The sequence below is a fragment of the Grus americana genome, chromosome 2 (assembly GCF_028858705.1).
Source record: "Grus americana isolate bGruAme1 chromosome 2, bGruAme1.mat, whole genome shotgun sequence".
Lineage (NCBI taxonomy): Eukaryota > Metazoa > Chordata > Aves > Gruiformes > Gruidae > Grus > Grus americana.
In genome coordinates, this window is record NC_072853.1 from 40,311,483 (window position 1) to 40,333,619 (window position 22,137).

The 22,137-nt window shown below is 38.4% G+C and overlaps 1 protein-coding gene across 14 annotated transcripts in view; it reads left to right on the forward strand.

The window, feature by feature from the left end:
* The window catches only part of ASPH (aspartate beta-hydroxylase), a 116,978-nt gene that overhangs the window by 80,702 nt on the left and 14,139 nt on the right, over positions 1-22,137 (forward strand). For 13 of the 14 annotated variants that reach the window (XM_054818629.1, XM_054818639.1, XM_054818638.1 and 10 more), the window contains 7 exons: positions 1,441-1,591; positions 2,662-2,798; positions 7,537-7,635; positions 8,310-8,399; positions 13,100-13,237; positions 18,582-18,717; positions 19,573-19,664. In XM_054818629.1, the coding sequence (XP_054674604.1) occupies positions 1,441-1,591; positions 2,662-2,798; positions 7,537-7,635; positions 8,310-8,399; positions 13,100-13,237; positions 18,582-18,717; positions 19,573-19,664 (843 nt within the window). Of the gene's footprint in view, positions 1-1,440; positions 1,592-2,661; positions 2,799-7,536; positions 7,636-8,309; positions 8,400-13,099; positions 13,238-14,348; positions 18,562-18,581; positions 18,718-19,572; positions 19,665-22,137 lie in introns of those variants that run through there. The other variant, XM_054818643.1, reaches the window with a different exon arrangement.

Consider the following 22,137-nt stretch of genomic DNA (forward strand, 5'->3'; position numbering starts at 1 on the left):
GGAAACTGTTTTCCATAAAATTCTGCAAAAGCTTTCATAATTGGAAGCGGTTTTCAGAAACTTGAGCAATTCCCAATTTGATTTCTCGAGCTACAGTTAGGCCAGATGAAAAAAATCTTTGACAGAAATTGTTAGCACCTTTAAGGTGGAAAAGAATAATAGATGGATCTTAAACCTCCTTATATGATTTATAACATCTATACTGGTGAATTTATGCTGATTTTATGCTGACAATCTTTGCCTCTTGATTATATCTTTTACTATTATTTGCCCTGAAATTCTCTCAAAAAAAGGAAAAGCAAATTTCCTAGTGAATGTACATCAGAAAAATAATCACTCTCTTCAAACTGAGTTTTGAAGTTATCTCTGAAATCAACTGTTTGACTGAGTAACCATGTTGTTTGGTATTTCCCATATTCAGTTTCAAAGTAGCCAGAGGGAAAAAAGTGAAGGACAGAAGTGCAAAAGGATTCCAGCTATTAACTGTTATGCAGTTAGCACAGTTGAAGCTGTTTCAATTAATGTGTGTGTTTGATACAACAGTGAATTCAGATAGGCCAATAAGGGCTTTTGCACCCGCAGAGCTTGCGACGCGCCTACACCTTGCTCTGCTAATTGACTTAGGAAAGAACATAAGCCAATAAAAATAGATGTGTTTGGGAAGACTGCACTAAACACATGAAAACATATGCATTTGTATAAACCATTCAAAGTAATGCTTTAAAAATTCAGCATTTGAGATACAGTCTTTATTTTTTTTCATCTGTGGGAACAAATTATGGAAATGCCATACCACAGGTGAAATCAGTATTAGCTTCCATTCACTTCACTGAAGCTGTAATTTCACAGTAGAGATCTCATATATCCTTTGGTCTACTCCTGAATTTAATGAACAAATTTCAGTTCTGAAAGCGTTGTAGGGTAGATATTCTATCAACATATACAAGAGTAAAGCCAATTCCTAATTTCTTTTCTCAGAAAGAATATAAATAAATTTGTGTTCAGAATATATGAAAGAAATGTTTGTGTGTTTTGATCTGTGTGAGGATTAGTATATAAATAGTCCATAGGCAACAATTTACATTTCTTCAGTACTATTAAAACAGTTTGCTTCATTTATTTTCAAAAGCAGAAATTATGACTGCTACAAATGTTAACAAAAAAAATCTGTGTTAATGTATGTTTAGGTGCAAATTTTCTCATATTTATGCTTCCAAACAGTTTGCAGGAAACAAGAATTAACAGTAATTCTAGTCTGTCTTACTGTAAAGCAAACCCAAATAAGTTTTCTGTTGTTATGCCAAAATTATATAGATGAAAGATAATTCTAAAATTATTCCCATTTTTTAACAATTGTATAGTTTGCCTTTAAGAAAACAAAGTTATTTTTAAGACTAATGGATTATTGTGTTCTGACAATGGTTTTATGATTCTTTCTAGTCTGAAGATGACTTAGCTGAGAAAATGCGAAGTAATGAGATGCTGCAAAAAGCCATCAACACCTATGATGAGGTGGTTAGTCTGCCAAATGTCCCTTCAGATCTAATAAAACTGAGCTTGAAACGAGAAGCAGACAGGCAGCAGTTTCTTGGTAAGATTTGAGAATGGTGCCAAAATTATGAAAGTTGTGTGAGCAAGACTTTCAAAAGATCACTAAGGACTTAAAAGCGCCAGTGCCATAGAATTTTCAATAGGAGTTGTGTTCCTAATCTCTTAATTGCTTATGAAAAATATTTTTAAATTCTTTCAAATTTTTTGAGGTAACTAGTGTATATATTTGTTTGTATGATAGTAGTGCCTGTAGACAACAGTGCACTAGGTGCTATGAGAAGCTATGATGAGAGATGGTAAAAAAATTTTTATTGACAGAGAAAGAAGAAAATGTTGTTCTTTTTCTACTGAAGCTGAGGGAAATCATGAGGAAATTAATGGCATACACAGAGTAAACATACCCAGAATAAACTTTCAGTAAACATAGAGAGGAATGGAATTGAACTCGGGGATAACATCTGAAAGCTTAGATTTCGATTCTGTGGTGTATGAGAAGTGCTGATTAGAATATGTCAGCTTTGGTGGAGAAGAGAGTTCAGTTCCCATGGGTTGGATTTTAATATCAGCTTGTTTTGATCTTGCTGTTCCTCAGCCAGACCTCGTCTAGGAAGCCAAGAAATGTACATAATTTTAAGCACATAAAGCATGATTAATTTCCTAATGGAAATATAGCGGAACTATTGCTTAACTCTAGAAATGCATTTAATTATTTAATCAATTAAGACTAAGTTTATTTTGATATGTTTACCTAGTTTTGTCGAACACTTTGACATCTGCGTATGAAAGAGCAACCAAAGCTTAACTAACGTTAGTGCTACACTGTGAACGGCTCTCCACTAGAGGCTACCATAACACTGCACATCATTTGCAGTGATTTCCTGAAATATTCCTTGTACGGCTACACACACACACACACACACACCCCCCCGTGACAACCAAGCAACTGAATATGCTTCTGTCCGCACAAGGCTTTTTTCAAGTTCTGCTTCTTGATCTTTAGTGAAATTGGAACATCTGGCTCTGACTTGTGTTTTCTTAGACGTTGTGTAAGGATCTTGCTACTGTTACTCATATCTGTAATTGTAATTAACTGTTGTTCCATCAAATTAGGTCGCATGAGAGGTTCCCTGATTACTCTACAGAAATTAGTTCAGCTTTTTCCCAGTGATACTTCATTCAAGAATGACCTTGGTGTTGGTTACCTCTTGATAGGAGATAACAGCAATGCCAAGAAAGTATATGAAGAGGTGAGCTTCCATTCTGGCCACGGAAAAAAATTATTTGCATTCATATGTTCATTCTAAAGATTGCCTGCTTTTAACTTTTTTAGTCGTTAAACCTTTTGCATGTCTGGTTTTGAAGGGTTAATATAGATATGATTTTTTTTTTCTAGTGCAGTTCTTAATTATCTTCTCATTTTAATTCAGATTTCCTGGTACTGTCATGCTAAATGTTCTTCCTCACAGACAGAGAAATGCAGATGTTTTTCGTATGCTCAATAATGTTTTGTTTCTTATGCCTTCTGGTAGCCAGGTTTGGAATATATTGACAACACATAGATGTAATGCATAGTATAAAAAATTATATCTTATCTGCCAGACATGGAAAGCAGAAGTAAGCCTGTTTCTTTACAGGTACGCCATCTCTAACCGTGTGATAAAGAATTCAGTTACTCAACATAGCTATTTAACCTTTGGTTTTTCATGATTTTTGTAGGCAGCCTAAATTCTGTTTTTCTTTCATGACACTTGTAGTGTGCGCAGTTCATTGGATTTACATTGCTATCTTACATATGGTTATCAAGCTAGGCAAAGTTCACTGCCAGGAAGGGCCACTCTGCTCCTGTGATCTAGAAACTCCATTAACATCTGGAAGTTCTGACAGATGTAGAGCTTAATGTCACTGGTAAAGCATAAGCTGTCAGCACCCAATCAGAGATGGTCTTGTTGATGTTGGCGTGCTTGTTGCAGTGCTTGTTTAATACAGGCGTAGTACGGTAATTGGTTACGCAGACTGAGGACAAGTCACCGTGATCAGTACCACCTCCTGAGAATAAAGGGCCAGTTTTCCATCCTCCACATCTGGAATTCTGAAGGGATTTTCATCTCAGGTGGTTCCTCAAAGAGAAGGAGGATGTTCAACTGCATGATTGGAAGCAGGAACTGAACCCTGATAATACCATTCTTTTCTCAAGCTCCTCTGGTAGTCTCAGATGTTGCCAGAATAATGTTTGCTTTGCTACTTTGGCTGCTTTGTAGGTCCCTCCGTAAAACATTTCCGTTCAATAATTTTTGGCCTGCTGTCAAAATTTCTCAGAGGATTGGAAAAATCAGCTTTTAAAGATAGAATATATTAACTGAACGGGCTTCTCAAGCTGCAAGGAACTTGAAGAAACAAAAACATTCTCCTTTTGGGGAAGATTTTCCTCTGGAATTTCTCAGTATTTTGCTGCAAACAATTTAGATGTTAGAATTTCTTAATATCAATAATCACAGGACTTTTTATAGATGGATGAAGATAATGAGTTTGCTATATAATTACTTTGATACTGAGTTTGATATACTTTAGAAGAAGAGTATAGTGCTCTGATTAAGAGAGTTTTGTACGTACAGCTGTAGTGTGGTACAGTTTAACTGATACAAAATACACTTTTCTGTTATGCATTTACCAGACTTTGTGCTGAGCCACAAATGGAAAATGAAAGTTTCACCTAATATTAGTATTTTCTTTTGAACATTACACTTAGGGACATAGAATCTTAACATTAAAAGTAGAGCTATTTTTATTTTCAAAGAAAACATAATGTTAGATGTAGTCCTAGTAGAATTTAGAGCTACTTTTTGTTTTTAAAGATCTACAGATTATGATTAAATACAGTGGAAGAGACCTTTAGAAGACCAGTTACTCTGCGAATAGCACTTTTTCTGCCTGCCATGCTGAGGCATGTCTGCATGGCTCAGTGCAGCATTATACAGGCACGCACAAGCCAGCTCTGATTGAGCTATCTCAGGTACCAAAAGCAGAGTATCCACATTAACACAGTACTCTGCCCTGGCTAATTAACCATTGATAGCCCCAGAGGTTAATTTCTATATTCATGATTAATATTTAATGGGCTATGAGCAGTTTAGTAAAACTTATTTCTAAACATAATTAATATTGCATGCAGCAACAGCAACAGAGTAATACAATTTACATTAAATACTTCCAGTGTAATTTCTGCTGATTGTATCTCTTCGCTTCTCTTTAGGGGCTCTGAATGTAGATCATGCCTTCGTGCAACTCGGCATAGTTTAAATCAACTGTAATACAGAAAATTCTATTTTGTCTTAATTAATCAGATATCTTTATCCTATAGTTAAACTGTAACGAAATTGTATGGCTAAGAAATATTTCTGTCAGTCATTTTATTTTACCATGCAGGTACAGATTTTTGGATCATAGAATCGGTTTGGTTGGAAAAGACCCTTAAGATCAATGGGTCCAACTGTAAACCTAACACTGCCAAGTCCACCACTAAACCATGTCCCTAAGCACCACATCTACACGTCTTTTCAATACCTCCAGGGATGGTGACTCAACCACTTCCCTGGGCAGCCTGTTCCAGTGCTTGACAACCCTTGCGGTGAAGCAATTTTTCCTAATATCCAATCTAAACCTCCCCTGGCACAACTTGAGGCCATTTCGTCTTGTCCTATCACTTGTTACTTGGGAGAAGAGACCAACACCCACCTGGCTACAACCTCCTTTCAGGGAGTTGTAGAGAGCGAGAAGGTCTCCCCTCAGCCTCCTCTTCTCCAGGCTAAACAACCCCAGTTCCCTCAGCCGCTCCTCATAACACTTGTGCTCCAGACCCTTGACCAGCTTCGTTGTGCTTCTCTGGAGATGCTCCAGCCCCTCAATGTCTTTCTTGTAGTGAGGGGCCCAAAACTGAACACAGCACTCGAGGTGCGGCCTCACCCGTGATGAGTACGAGGGGACGATCACTTCCCTAGTCCTGCTGGCCACACTGTTTCTGATATAAGCCAGGATGCTGTTGGCCTTCTTGGCCACCTGGGCACACTGCTGGCTCATGTTCCGCTGGCTCTTGACCAACACCCCCAGGTCCTTTTCTGCCGGGCAGCTTTCCAGCCACTCTGCCCCATTCTTTCAAAATGGTTATACACAGAATGCTGTAGTCAAAAAGTATAGGATGCATAAGGTGGTAGTGCATTCTTATACTAGGGATCAAGGTCATCCTGACTATGAATTGGCAGGTTCAATTTTTGCTAATAATGTATCATATTATGGACTTCAGATTGATTTTTCAAATTGACTGTTCCTTCATAGTAGCTCTTTTCTGCAAAAATAAGTGAAATGCTGCTATTTTTAACTCATAACATTTTATACCCACTTTGTGCTGATTTTGGTTGTGCTTGGATGTAGTTTGTATGTAATAAGGTTTGAGAAAGCAGAGGAATTTGCCCAGAGGACTTGTTGTGGTTTTGCTTGTAATTATTTCAATTGAAAAATTAGGTTAGACAGTGACTGGAAAAGACAGAGGGAAATAACTATAATGTATGTAGACATTTTATCCATGGCATAAATTTAGTAGCTTCAAAAATGGATTTAGGCAAGAGAAATTGCTCATCTGTCCATTGTTTTGTATGTAGCGGCTGTGCTAGACATTCAGCAGGTATCAGTCTCTCTAATTCCACCGACTGCCAGGCTCTTGTGATGATCCTCACAGACTGAGGATCTGTCCTGATAAGACCGTCCACCCTTATTTTAAGGAGAGAAGAGGTGCAACAACAGATTAACTTGACTGTGTAATTGACATCACATAGAGCTACAAATGATATTGAATATATACATCATAGGAACATGGAGTTGGAAAGCAGATCAAGACATTCTCTAATATTCCCGTTGGCTGAGGCAGACCAAATGCACTTAAATTGTCTCAGTAATGTTGGGGGTATACGTATCAGAAGTCAGACCAGCCAGCTTCACACCTCCTTTCCCTGAAACATTGCGCTGTACACTGATCCTTTCCTACAGCTGTCCCTGTACTCACAAATCTTTCTCTTGCACAGTCCCCGTGAAATACCCATCTCCACATATTTGCCTATAGATTTTTCCTTTCCTGCAAAATTAAATCAGGATTTAAGTCAGACATTATCTGAATCTTTTTCAAGATACAAAATCATTTCACTTAATTCAGCATGCTGGGTCTTGGTCTTAGTAAAAAGTGCAGCACACAACTATACGAGAATAATTTATCCACCACCTTCTAGTGCAAAAGCACATCGAATCAGTATTGCATTAGACCTGCGTTACCATCTGATAGCTTTCTTTTGGCCAAGCAAGTGTAAGCTCTTGCAGAGAGTGCTCCAGTTCACCATAGCGCTGAGAATGCCCTTTGTGTTCCCAGGGTCTGCGCAGTCCCATTATGTGATGCAGGCATTATTTTACAGCATCTTTCTCAATTGTACTCGCTGTGCTTTGCAGCGTAGTATGTTTTCTCTTGTCAAGACTAGTTTGCTACCAGTATAAACCTATTTAACTTTAAACTATTTCAGGTATATTTCTAGACTACACTTCCCGTGCCTGTGTTGTAGACGTGTTCAGAAACAGCTGCTTTCTTTCATATTAGTCAAACCTGGGATATGTAACTTAAATATTGAGGAATGGTGTTAATTCCGTAATGTAGCATGCTGTAACTCAAGAGAGAAGGTGGAGAAAGATGGACAACAAAAAAGTAATGTAATTCAGCAATTTTAGTTGGAATAATTTTACTTCTGAGACTTTAAAGTTTGGCTTGTAATAGATTTTTCTGGAGAAGCACAAAAGTGAATGGGGAAAAGAAAGTACAGCCAAGCCAAGAATTTATCTGAGAGTCAGCAATGGAAGAAAATGTCATCGCATCACTAAATAGTAATGTGTGCACGGGTTTGTTAATTTGCATAGATCCATGTAGGAGTATTTAATTTATTTGCTCTCAAACAGGTTCTAAGCCTGGCTCCAAACGATGGCTTTGCGAAAGTACATTATGGCTTCATCCTGAAGGCAGAAAACAAGATAGCAGAGAGCATACCCTATCTAAAGGTATTTTTCTTTTCTCACCTACAGTAAAAATTTTACCTGTATAAAAAAAAAAAAAATAGAATCTGAGTGTATAAAACATGTCAAGGTGGAAGTATCCTAATCACAATTTAAGCTACGTGTTGGAGTTATATTGCTATATCACTACCTATGAACTAGAACAAGCTTGTACCAATATTGAGACTCATCAATTCTTAAACACCAAGTATTTGTTTTATTAGTGGTTATCCCTAAGTACACAGCTGTGAGTGTCCAATTGTTTTGAGTTTCGCGGTATGCTGCAAACTTGAAAAATCCAGAGAGGGCTTGCGTATACTTCTGAGTGTTTGGGAAGAAATACCACAAAATTAAACTTTAATCCAGCTTTCTAAAATGCTTGTGTATGCATATATGTATACAGGGTCGGGGCAAGTGTCCATTTCTGAAGACACCTCTGTCTTGGAGGGTCTGAGGGGAGAGGCCATGGCATTTGGAAAACTGATAACATTTCTCAGTGTCTTTTTATTGAAGTGTTGTATTCGTTCAACGTAGGTTCTGGGTTACCATGATGGTTGTATTTTATAGCCAATCTCATAGCCTGTTTCTTGCATAGAATTGACAGCCTATTTACAGCAATCAAATGAATTCCTTTAGAAGTTCTATTGAAGTTTCTCTTATGCTTTTTCTTTTTTTTTTAGGAAGGATTAGAGTCTGGTGACCCTGGCACAAATGATGGACGCTTTTATTTTCATCTGGGTGATGCCTTGCAGAGAATGGGAGACAAAGAGGTACGCATTTAACGTGTTCTTGCTTTAAAGTCTAAAGCTCTGATGAACTGCAGAATCCCAAAAAACTTCTAAGCACGGGCTCAATGTTGAAAACATGAGTAGTCCTATTGCAATAATAATCCAGCATATGTGTGTAGAGGTCAAGATAAGCAACAGCAAAAAATCTGCCATTGATGTGACAATGCAGTCTCCTAGCATCCCTTGCTTTAGAACTAACCTATACTTCTGAAGCTTGCATGGGGCAGTTTGAACTGAGGGACCAAACATTTTTCATATATTCAGTGAAGGTGTTTTAGAGTCTGTTTTCTGCTCCTACCACTTAACTCTGGTTAAAATTCATGGGCATGAATTTAAAAACAAACCAAAAAAACCAAACTAAAAAAACTCTACTCAGGTTCGTGGATGGGAAATGTGAAAATAATAAGAATAAAAAAGCATAGTGGAACTGATTTTTAATCAGTTATCTAGTAATAAGTCTGAAATATTGATACCTAAAATACTGTAAAGAATGCTGATGTCCTGAGTATCTTGGCCCAGTTGGTAGGTAGCTCTCCAATATGAACTACAGACAGGTAGACTATAATGAAGCCTATATGTTATTGAACTTTCTTAAGCCTGTTTCATCAGGGTTTGGGTTTTTTTTTAAATTGTGTAACTTTTATTACAATATCTTATACCTACATTGAAATGTAATAACATCTGTATTTTTTAAGATAGATTGCCTTCTCTGAAAGTACAGTAAAATATTCTTCCAGTGCAATTTTTTTGAATTTAAAAGTTCATTTACAAGTGAGAATTAGTTGGCCTCATTCTATACGTAAACACACACACATCATCTGCTTGCACGTGCACTTTCTCTCTGTCTGCCGCTGTCCTTCTCTCAAGAGAAAACCAAAAAGGAAATCCCTGTATGCTTCTGCGGGATATTCTGGGTTGAATGATTGAGCCTAGAGCATCCCATTACAATGTTTTACTAAAGATACTATACAGAAGTAATTAATGTTTATCATCCCAATCCCCAGGATAATTTTGTATTAAATGTCTATGGAGTTAGTGGTCAAATCTGCTGTAGAAAAGGTTTTAATCAATGGCAAATGAACCTCTTGGCATAGAAGAGACTTTTAAATTTATCAGTGGAAAGTCCACTGTTAAGCTAAATTTTTCTGACTTACCTTGCTAGACTTGCTGAACTTCAAGATTTAATCAAGGAAACAGGTCAGTATTTAAGGAACATGTGAAAGTGCTATCACTGAAGGTTTGTTGAAGGTAGATATTCATCTGTTAGAGCTAAATTAGGAATCATGAATGTGGTCTTGGTATGGGTTAGGGAAACAGTGTTGAGTATGCCTTTTCCGACTATAATTTGATAAAATGCCAAATTGACTTAAAAAAAGATAAATTAGAACTGTGTAAGGTATTACAGAACAAAGTGCTGTTCACACAGAATGTATAAACTGAATGCATCTCAAACAATTACTTTTGTGGAAAAGAAGCTGTACTGTTGTGGCTGTCCTGAATAGTACAGTAGTCATTATTTAGTCTTTCCACTGCCAAGATCTGCAGGAGAAAAGAAAGATTTCTCATGGAAACCCAGGACTGGAAAAGGTAAGCGAGGCAACCTAACCCTACTCCATGCTGTCAAAGGCAACCTCATAGCACAATTCTTCTAATAGATAAGGATTAACAGTGTTACACATCATGATTATAGCTGATGGATCTTAAAGAGCAGCAACATTCATACTCATCTGTCAGCGGCTGAAACAAGGAATTCATCCCCCTTATCATTTGGGCTGACTCCAGACATTGCAAATGAATGCAGGCAGGCAGCGTGAACAATCTATTGATATCCCACTGCTATTAAAACTTACATCTTGGGGAACGTGCATTATAAATCATAATGCTTCTGTTTCAGAGACTTAACCAAGATAGCATCAAAATTTAAAGATAAACTGTGTATTACCCAAAGGCAATACATAATTTTTAATTTTTTTTTTGGACCCATATGCAATTTTAGAAAGCTTTGTTAGGGAAAAGAGATTAAAACTTATATATGATCTGCTGTTATTCCTTTCATCCACACTGTTTTTCTGTACTTCAGATAAATACTGTATGGCAACATTCTATTGTAGCCTTTCCTCCATACTTTAAGAGAGTTACAAAGATCAGAGTACCACATTTTTTTAAACCTTGAAGAAAATTTACATACAAAAATAACCTATGGTTACAATATAGAGACTTACGTAAAAATTTGAAGACAAAACCACCCAAAGTCATATGAGTCTTACCTCATATCTGAAATAAAAGATCTCTAAGATGACACCTGGAAATTTTTAGAAATAACCCATAACATGAAGAATATTCAGTAGCTTTTTGTTTTCTTGACTGACTGACTGCTAAGACTAAGTAAGTCTAAGCCACACACTGTTCTCATGGCTGATATGTATCCAAAAAAGTTTTGTTTTTTTCTTCTAGTTTACTGGCTTCAAGGTAATCGTGAATAATAAGCTGACATGAATTGCTCTCCTAGGGATGTGTGTGTTTGATTGTATATTTTGCTTTCCATTAGACCCCATATGTAAAATGATTCTTCTTTAGCTTAAGAGCTAGTACTGTAGGTTTTATCTCAGTAAGTCTTGTTTTAGCCTTCATGTCAAATGTGGGCAGATTAATGGACAACTGTCATATGCTCATGAGTTAGAATAGGATAAACGACTCTCTCTGAAAAGCAAATAACAATTAAAATAGTTAGTCATGCAGTGAAACTACCATACCAGAATGCTAGTGGGGACAGTGTTCTTCTTGTCCAGATGTTGTAGTTTAACCCCAGCCGGCAGCTGAGCACCACGCAGCCGCTTGCTCACTCCCCCCCATCAGGATGGGGGAGAGAATTGAAAGAGTAAAAGTGAGAAAACTCGTGAGTTGAGATAAAGACAGTTTAATAGGCAAAGCAAAAGCTGCACGCACAAGCAAGCAAAACAGGGAATTCATTCCCCACTTCCCATGGGCAGGCAGGTGTTCAGCCATCTCCAGGAAAGCAGGGTCCATCACGCGTAACGGTGACTTGGGAAGACAAATGCCATCACTCTGAACATCCCCCCTCTTCCTTCTTCTTCCCCCAGCTTGATATGCTGAGCATGATGCCATAGGGTATGGAATATCCCTTTGGTCAGTTGGGCTCAGCTGTCCCAGCTGTGTCCCCTCCCAACTCCTTGTGCACCCCCAGCCTGCTCGCTGGTGGGGTGGGGTGAGGAGCAGAAGAGGCCTTGGCTCTGTGTGAGCACTGCTCAGCAGTAACAAAAACATCCCTGTGTGTGTTAGCAACACTGTTTTTGGCACAAATCCAAAACACGGCCCCATACTAGCTGCTATGAAGAAAATTAATTCTATCCCAGTCAAAACCAGCACATCAGGTTTTCCATACCCCTGCTGGAAAGAAAAGTGAAGGGTTTGGTTTTTTGAGGAGAACTTGGCAAGGAGGTAGATACAGCCAGGAAAGGTGGCTAATTGTGAGGTGTAGGGGGGATATTATTAACTGGAAGCACAAGGGTGAAATTATAGGCTGTTTTATGTAGAGTGAGATAAGAATAAATATCAGGTTAGGTGAAGGAGTGTGAGAACATGGTCCAGGTTTGGATGAGTGACACTTAGATGTGAATTGGATAGGTTGCAGGCTTGGGAGGGAGCGAATTTCAAGCAGTGTAGCTTGTAGAGAGGGACTCTGTACATGACTCCAAGTAAAGAGATTTTTGGATGGTTTCTGTTCAAGGCAGGGATTGCTGCCTGCTTCAGTCCCTCTGCTCTGGACTTATTACCTCATATCTCTCCACTTAGCTGTCCTGTTGTATCCTTTCTTTGTCTTTTTCTTTTTTTTCTTTTGTTTTTTTTTTTGTGTTGTCTAAAATATCACAGCTGTAGCAGCAATGCTGGACAGGAAGGAGGCAGCTATATGTAGCCTTCTTTGTGGATGGTTCATCACAGTGCTACTCATGCTGGATCTTTTCTTTCCAAGCATATAATTTTCTTCTTCTGCACCACCTTGTTTTGCTGCCATACGGTGGTAAAGCAAGCTATGAAAAGGGAGAGTAAGACAAACAAAGGTCTGGTGTTAGCCTCAGAAGGTTTCTACCATGTGAAATAAAGGGAAGGAGTAAGAAAAATTAGTAGCATCAGCTCAGTTCTGATGTGGCAACAAATATTTGAAGAAACTCAAGTGCATTTCTGTATTAGATAATTATGTAACAATTTAGAGCCACAAAGTCAGCACTGTTTTCATCATCACAATATCTCCACTGGCAGCAGAAGGCAGTCATCTTTAATTCATAGGTAGAAAATTGAAACAGAGAGAAAACAAGGTTGACCAAGATGACAAACAATTGGATCTCCCAAGTCCAAGGAGAGTGCCTAGATTACTGACCCATATTTGGTGTGAATAGTTGTAGAATATTATCCTATTTTGCTAATGTTGGATTGGACAGCCTTGGCCCACTGATCTATTTTGAGATTGTTAGTTGAGTTTTGGGGGGTTGGTTTGTTGTTTGTTTGGTTTTTTTCTTCAAAGTGTTCGTTATTACATTACATTAGAAGAATAACCCTGGCATCCAAAGAGACAGTCTGTTACCTTACCAAAAAAGCATAAGTTACTTTTTTCCATGGGAGTTTGGCTCATATGAATTTGGTTGCTAACAACTGCAATCTTTTAGGCCTACAAGTGGTATGAACTTGGATACCAAAGAGGTCACTTTGCATCAGTTTGGCAGCGCTCCCTCTACAATGTCAAGGGACTGAAAGCTCAGCCTTGGTGGACAGCAAGGGAAACTGGTTATACCGAACTGGTGAAGGTAAGGCAGCTTGCTTCTGTATGCTTTGATTTTATTTTTCTTAATAACAACTATAAACTAAGGTATTAAGCAGAGAAAATTCTAATCTATGAAGTCTGAATAACTGCCTGTGAGTACCAGGCACCAATCTCAGGCTAAGCATAAGATTTAACTACAATACTATAAAATGAGCTCAGACATTTTCAAAATTGAGAATGGGGACAGGATGGCTGAAATGATTAACAAATACAAAATTTGCGTGGTAGACAACCATAATGTCTCAAGTGCAGAATGACAACAAACTTTGGTAATGTCTGGGACACCCATTGTGAATTTTTAATTAGTCAGGAAAGGCTGTGTCCTTCCCTTGTGTAATATTTGGTGACTTCTTTAGAAGCTTTTAATTGCATAAGAAAAACAAGTGTAGACTCCCAATGATGGATTTAGCAAAAGATAACCACATAGAATTTAACTACTTTAAAATTCTTTTTTTATTTAATGTAACCAGACAAGTAGTCTGGTTATTATTTATAGTAATAGCTTGTGTTTCCAACATAGCATTTTTTTTTAATCTTAATTCCTAAACAAAACAAACAAAAAAAAAACCCACAAAAAAACCCCAGCACCAAAAAATAACAACCAAAATGAGGGGAAGAACCTTTTTTCCCCTGGATGTAAAAAACATTATTTCCCCATTCCACAGAGCAAAAACCAATCAGCAGTTATTTCTTGCTGCTTCATCTTGTTACATTCCTCTTACATCTGTCCGGGATATGTGGGAAATGCAACTAAATCCCAGTGATAGCATGTGACATGGAAAACTGCTGTATGAAGGGAAAAGCACTGGAGTCTCTGACCCTCTCTCCCTGTGTTTCACCACTTGTTTTTTAAAGGTGAACAAGCAATTTTCATTATATTGGTAGCTTAACAATGCCAGCTGAGGATTTATTTGTGGCTACCTGAGAGTGCTACAGCCAGACCGGCAGCTCTTTTTGGTTCATTCTACTAACCCAGCACAGCTGTGGTCTGTAGCATCTCATAGCACGGACCTGGCTTGGTTTTGTTATAAAGGGTCACATGGTTTCTTGAGACTAGAGATGTGAATTTTGACAGTGCCTTGCTTTTTCCACAGAAAACCTGAAGAAAAAAAAGATGTCTCTTTTTCAGTACTCCCAGTTTAATAATTTCCTTCTGAGGGGCTTTCAACTCACCTGACTGTAGCCATGCAGACACAAGGCATGTTGTTCATGGTAGTGGTCTAGTCTACAGGTCAAGAAAGGTATTTCCAGAGGGTGATGAATTTTTACTATGTTAAATAACTATCTAAGGATGGCCTGTCTCTGCTTTCTGGTGTTAACTTTCCTACTGCTTTACTGAAAAAAGAAGCCGAGACAATTAATTTAGGCCTGATGTTTAACTGCCTGATGGCTTAGATTAAAGACAATCTCATAGTTTAGTTACTTCACTATTACGTACTTGCCTGGATGTCTTAAGGAAGAGGGGGTTTTTAGGTGTTTTTTTTTTAAAAAAAAAAAAAAAAAGACTGAGAATATCTCAATAACACTCAACAGGACGTCTGTTATGGTGGTAAATCCTGGTTAGTGCTGCTGTGCCGATGGGAAGTGGATCTTTCGATCTCTTTAGCTGCTGCCCATTAATGCTTAAGTTTTCTGTAGTTTCCTTGAAAGAATAGGAGGGGGTACGTGATTTCTCAGGGAGAAGAAAATATAAGCCTTTAAATTAGGAAGAGTATGTCAAGTGATTTATGTAGAAATGTTCTGTAACTGTTTCTGATCTACAGTATTTCAGGCCTTTGGATTTGGAGTTTCAAGAAACTCTTTCTTGCTTGAGCTCAACTGAAAAGAAACCTTACTTTTATCTTTGAAAACCTGTCACCCTCCTTTGGGGCAGTTAACTTTCCATGGATGGTCTTGCTGAGTCATTGCGTCATTCTCTGGTACCTTTTATAGAACCTCAGTATACCATTATTTTTCTATTCTGGTGCTTGTTTAAAAAAATAATAGAAGAGGTACAATGCTATTGGATCCTACAGACTTTTCACCAGTCTTAAACTAATACATAGGTAATGGCCTAGGTAACCTTGTCCTTTCCTCATGTTGTGTCCATTGGCTTTTGGAAAGGACTCAGAGGATGCTTTGCCAATAATGTACTACGATGAATAGCTGATTGACTACAGTAGATCTTGTATTGTCAGTTTTCTCTGATGGCTTAGATTTTATTAATTAAAAGTTTAAAGTGCAGCAAGAAAAGTGCAGAAAGAGAATGAAAGTACTGGCAACAGCAAATATCCATAACGTTTTCTGTAGAGTGACAGCTAGGGCTTTATGGTTTAGCTAATAATAGCTAAATGTTCATATTTAATGGCTAAATTCAGTTAAAATATATTTAAGTGTGGCTAGACGCTTTATAGGCAGCCTTGTGTTGAAAAGAGCAGAGATGGTGCATACACAAGCACTCTGTGTGACCTAATGGGTGCAAGGAATCTATTTTGCAAGGTTTAAAATATTACACCTTACTTGGAGGTCATCAGCATTCCCCAGCAGAGACACGGTAACTGATTGTGAATACTCTCCTACTCTCCTTCAGTAACAAAGTGAAATAGATTGAAGTGTTCACCATGATTTTATTTTATAGTCCAATGGATTAAAATGGATGTGTGGTCAGTAGCCTCACGTGAGGGGTAGTAACCTCTTAATCTCTGCCTGTGTCATTTATGACCATGCATTTGAAAGGGTTTGACAGCACAGAGTAAGTATTCTTTTAATGTAATAGTCACACATAAAAATAAACTGATATTAAGAAATGCCTATTTAAATATAGTAACGTCTTTGCCAATAAAATCTACACTATTACCAGATGTAAAGCAGCTGTAAACTTCCATTATTGTTAGGAACTGTATTTAAAAAGCCATATGGAGGTTTATGGGAATCAGCTGCTAGGAAACAAGTACATATGTTCCCAATGCTGTTCGCCACCTGATTCTTCAGTTGGAATCAGGATATTGCACCTAATACAGTGTGATTCTGTTGCTTGAACCTGAGGCTTGAATCCTACATTCTATGGAGCATAAGCATATTTAACTTTTTTCTGTAGATACCAGCTCTTGGATCAAGAGCCTTAAGTCCAAGTCCTGGACTCAGTCATTATGTTTTTAATGGTGTTATGTGTTCTTACCATTCAAGCTATGCCTAAGAGTCTGTAAAATAAAGGAGATCAAGGCTGACCTGTGTTTGAACTCCTGTAACTCTCCGCTTCCTTTCTACCTAGGAGTTGCCTATTAGTCATAGTAAAGCATTGTCAGTGTCTTTTCTAGATGGGATCCAGATTTTCAGGAGTATAGAGACACTATGGATTTCAGTGCAAGTTATGTCTAAAACCATTGAGGAGGTAGTTCAAAATCAATTATATCTATTCAAATCACTTCATATCCGACATGTTAGCGAAGGAGTCTTAAAAGGCAAGGACAAGCACACACCTTTGGAGATTACCTTTCATCCTGCGGCACTTGTGAAGGGTTAGAGGTGACAAAGTAGCTGTTGCCTGCAACTCCTTGGACCACCAGTGCTCTTCATGCATCATCTTGTCTGCATGGGTGAATGCTCCCTCTTACCTTTTTTCAGACAAGGTAGTAGGGGGAGTTTGAGGAAACACAGAAGCATTTGTAATATCTTTTAAAGTTTTCCAGTTTTGTTTATCTGTATCACTTTGTGGCCTGTATAAATGTAACTTATTCTTTTCTTTCTCTTCTCCAGCCAGTGCAAAATCATGTACTCAGGCTGGTGTTTCCTTTTGTAGATTTGGTACCACTGAATCAGTACCAGCACTGTTCCCATATTCATCTCTGATCAGGTGGAAATTTTCAGTCTTGTTTTGTACCCTGCATTTTGGAAAAGTCAGTTTTCTAAAGATATTCTAAAAAACATTTCTATTTAATGTTAACTGTTAAACGAGTGTTATGGAAACCCATCAGTTGGAGAGAATAAGGTGAATGCACCAGGAAAAATGATGAGTGCTCTTCCCCTTTACTGATGGATGAGAGAGAAAACAGTTTGCTAGGAAGAAGAAGAGAGTACTGTACTAACAGAAGTGTAAACCTAATTTTCATAGGTCCTGGCCTATCTAAAAATGTTATGGTGGGAGAAAGTTGCTGTATTATAGACAGCATATTCTAGCCATGGCTTGCTGAGCCTTTTATGATATATCAACGTACAACCTATTTTGTGTGATCAGCTTGTCTTTTAATTGAAAAAACTCAAGTGGAAAATGCAACTGTTTAATTTAAGTGGGGAAGACTAATAACCACATAGAGTTTTAAGGCTGAAAAGGGGCAGTTATATCACCTAGTCCTACAGACTTTTGAGTTTTACTTGGCTTTACGCATCATATAAAGAAGTAGCATGGGAACACACTTTAGCCCATTTTCAGTATAAAATTGATTGAAAATGTCTTACAGAAATGCTTTGTTCAAGAGCACAAAGGAAAAATGGAAACTATTCACCCAAAATAAGGTTTAGCGAGTAAAGTAAGCAGCTGGGAAATAGAAGTCACTTTTATCCAGGTTCATTGTTACGCTGTGGGTTTTTCATTTATATTACTATAACATTAAAATTACTTATTGCTAAAATAAAAGGTTTTCTGATCTATCAGATTTTTACAAATATAATGTCCTAAGGCAGCAGAGAATAGAATTTTTAATTCTACAATCTTGTGGTTTTGGTATGTGTGAAGTACAAGCAGCTTACACATATTTAATGGTTGTGTCCATAAATCATCACCTGCATTTCAAGTCGTATTTGATCTTTTTCAATAGCATCAGCATGTGCAAGTGAATCTTTGCAAACCTTTTTGAAGGTTTAAATCATAACTGTCAACTTAAGTGGCCTGTTTACATTTGTACTCTTTGAACCGTGATGTTCTGCCAACGCCTGGAGTTCCAGGTTATGCGAGTGGGTTTCTAGTGGCAGGAGTCCTTCCAGGTAACGTGTGCTGTCTTTAAGAAGATCAATACTCTTCCTAGCTTGCAATACAAAATTATATGTTAAAGAGCCCTTAGGCTAATCAAAAAGCAAGTCAAAGTGAGGCCTAGTCTGCGAGGAGGCTGGGGATTATTGAAATTTTATGATCCCATTGTAATTGAATCTGAGGAATGCTGTGAAAGTTGTTTTTCCTGCCTTAACATGTCAGAAGGGAATTAATATAAAGAAACTTGATAATGATGATGAACACTTTTTTAGTGCTTTTAAATTTAAAAAAAAAAAAAGTTACTAATGGCAGGGGAAAATAAAAGCAGTACTAAAGCTAAATGCAGTAAGTTCTCAGTGCAGTAACATGGCTCTCTAAACAGTCCTTAGAGAAAAACTGGAAGCTCATTCGGGATGAGGGGCTTGCTGTGATGGATAAAAAAAGAAGCCTCTTCCTGCCTGAGGATGAGAATTTACGAGAAAAAGGAGACTGGAGCCAGTTTACCTTATGGCAGCAAGGTAAAACATTTTGTACTTCTTCTCTTTCCCTGATTTCACTTTCTCAAATTAATATAGTGTAATAAGGAGTAGCAACACAGGTTTTTCCAGAACCGTTGTTGTAATCACTGAATCTGCAGAAGGGAGCTAATAAAATAGTGTCTGGGACCCCTGCGACAGTGAACAAGAGTTCTTTATTCTAAACCATGTTGTCTCCAAGCACTTCTAAGAATCCCTTGAGGGTAATACTCCTCTTCTGGCAAGGTCGCCAACATTTTGCATGGTAATGCGCAGTACGGATCAGCCTGAGGGAAGAGAGGAATGTAGGAGAAGGTGCATCCTCAATATTGTGTTGTCAGCTTGGTGAGATCTATCATTCCGAAATGGTATGAGCAAAAGAATATGAGCTTTAATAAGCCTTCTGCCCTGTCCCCGAGCTATGCAGTGGGAGGCTGAACTATTGGAATGACCTTAAATTCTTATAAGACTCTGCATATGAAAGAGTACTGTAAAATAGAATATTAAAAGTAACTTATACCATTTCAACACCAGGTTATATTTTGATATGATGTTGGTGGCATTTTTAATCTTTCTTTTCTATGCAACCTCATTAATGATTATAGTTTTAGAATCATGTTTAAAAAATGGTAGAAAGCCTGCTCTTCACAAATAATTTCAAAGCAAAGATGTTGCAGGCTGCTGTGATATTACGACGTGTTAATCCTTCTGTTTCATAATCTGTAACATGGTAATAATAATATTTACCTGTCTTTCAGAGTCAGCTCTTTGACAGCTTTGTTGCTTTTCTGCAAAGCAGAAAACAAGGAAATGATTGTTCATTGCTCTTACCAATGCTCTATCCATTATTTTCACTAGGAAGAAAAAATGAGAATGCTTGTAAAAGTGTTCCTAAAACATGTGCTTTATTGGAAAGATTCCCAGAAGCTACTGGCTGCAGAAGAGGGCAGGTACCTGGCAAATTTCTTCATTTTTCCAAATTCCTAATGCTGGGAGTACATGATTTTGAGGAATGTATATAGAAGGATTCATGACCGTGGTATATTTAATGATGCCTCAAGCACACAATGAAGTTAACAGTAAAAATATGCTCAATTTAGCCCTCAGCAAATACAAGGTGAAATATGATAGCTGAAGCGTTTCTGTGGACTCTTTTCTTGAGCCATTTACCTTGTGTTTCATGGGAGCTCGTGGTACGTAAGTAGTTGTTTGCCATGTGTCAACCAATAAGTAATAACTTATTAACCTCAGCCCTAAGTGACCTGGTCTGACTCATAGCTAACCCTGCTTTGAGCAGGAGGCTGGATTAGGTCCTTTCTAACCTGAATTTTTTTTTTCTGGTCTGAACCTAACTTTACAAGACTAATGCAGTGAGCCAGATGCTCACTGTGATAAACTTCACCCATCTACTCAAGCCTGGCTACATTAGAAAGGAGGAGAATTACCTCATGGAAGCCAAACTGCTGTCACATGCTTCTTTCCTAAAGGTAAAGGAAGGAAATTTTATATCCATGAGCTGTGGCCTTGGGTGCCAACAAAGTTTGTTTCAAGTGCCTGATCCACACTGACTACTCAGCTACAAATTAACCTCATTAAATCCTGCAGTAGACCTATATGGTATGGATCAATACATACACAGCTGAATGAATGGCCCAACACAGATATCATGTGATTCTGTAGGACAGAATGTTTCATTATTCTTTTTTTAAGTTATTCTGATTTGTCTGTAATGATTACATGAGAATAACTTTCATGGTGCAAAATTAAGGATGCAGAAGTTGGAAAACTCAGTGTTATCATAATCCTAATTCAGAGCCTTGAGAGTAGGCATTCAGCTTTTACACCAGACTGTTGCTTTTGATGTGCAGAAGCACACTACATGGCTACTGTTGAGGGAATGAACAAGGCTATTCTTTCACTGATTTGTTGCAAAGGCTGGTTGTCATGAATATAACTGAGGAGAGAGATCATCACGCTCAGTGTGGCTAACAGCAAGAAAACTGCTTTCTGTGACATCCATAGCTAAAATGGACCTATCCCAGAGAGCAAATTCTCTTTGAGAGCTACTATTTTGTTCATCATTTTTTGGCACCCCACATGTTATCACCAGGGTGTGTTTGCAGAAACATTGTAGGTTCGCAGCTGTAGTTGTAGTCATAGAATCATAGTCATCACATAGTCGTGTGTTTTGAACGTATAAGTGAAGTTCAACAAGGCCAAGTGCAAGGTCCTGCATGTGGGTCGGCGCAATCCCAAGCACGACTATAGGCTGGGCGAGGAATGGATTGAAAGCAGCCCTGAGGAGAAGGACTTGGGGGTATTGATTGATGAGAAGCTCAACGTGAGCTGGCAGCATGCACTCGCAGCCCAGAAAGCCAACCGTGTCCTGGGCTGCATCAAAAGAGGTGTGACCAGCAGGTCGAGGGAGGTGATCCTGCCCCTCTGCTCCGCTCTTGTGAGACCCCACCTGGAGTACTGTGTCCAGCTCTGGGGGCCCCAGTACAGGAGAGACATGGAGCTGTTGGAGTGAGTCCAGAGGAGGGCCATGGAGCTGATCAGAGGGCTGGAGCACCTCTCCTATGAGGACAGGCTGAGAGAGTTGGGATTTTTCAGCCTGGAGAAGAGAAGGCTCCAGGGAGATCTAATTGTGGCTTACCAGTACCTGAAGGGGCCTACAGGAAAGATGGAGAGGGACTGTTTGTCAGGGAGTGTAGTGATAGGACAAGGGGTAATGGCTTTAAACTAAAAGAGGGTAGATTTAGATTAGACATTAGGAAGAAATTCTTTACTGTGAGGGTGATGAGGCACTGGGACAGGTTGCCCAAAGAGGTTGTGGATGCCCCATCCCTGGAAGTGTTTGAGACCAGGTTGGATGGGGCTTTGGGCAATGTGGTCTAGTGGAGGGTGTCCCTGCCCATGGCAGGGGGGTTGGAACTAGATGGTCTTTAAGGTCCCTTCCAACCCAAACCATTCTATGATTCTATAAACCGTAAAGTAATCTGAAAAACGGTGCTCTAGAAGTCTTAAGTTTTACGTCCAATATTAAGGGATGCCTAGGACAATTTTGGTCTTATGCTAGCCATGCCTCAGCTTCTTAGAGGTAAATTAAATTATCACCTAATCTCGATTCACGTACTGAAGCACTTGGAAGCAATGGGAACAAACATCAGGAAATAAGGAATTCTGTGGTAGGTAGACTTTTTGGATGTTTTGAGCACCTTGTGCATTGACAGAAATAAAAGAAATGTAAAATAAGCAACTGCCTGCTCCGTGCTGCTAAAAGACTGTGTAGAACAATAGCAAGTGATCATGTTATTAAAAAATATATCATTCTTAAAAATAGCAGTAAAATAAAAGTAGCACATGTATTTTTAGTTCTGGGCATTTCTTAACTCTCTGGAGTTTTACATTACAACCATAGTA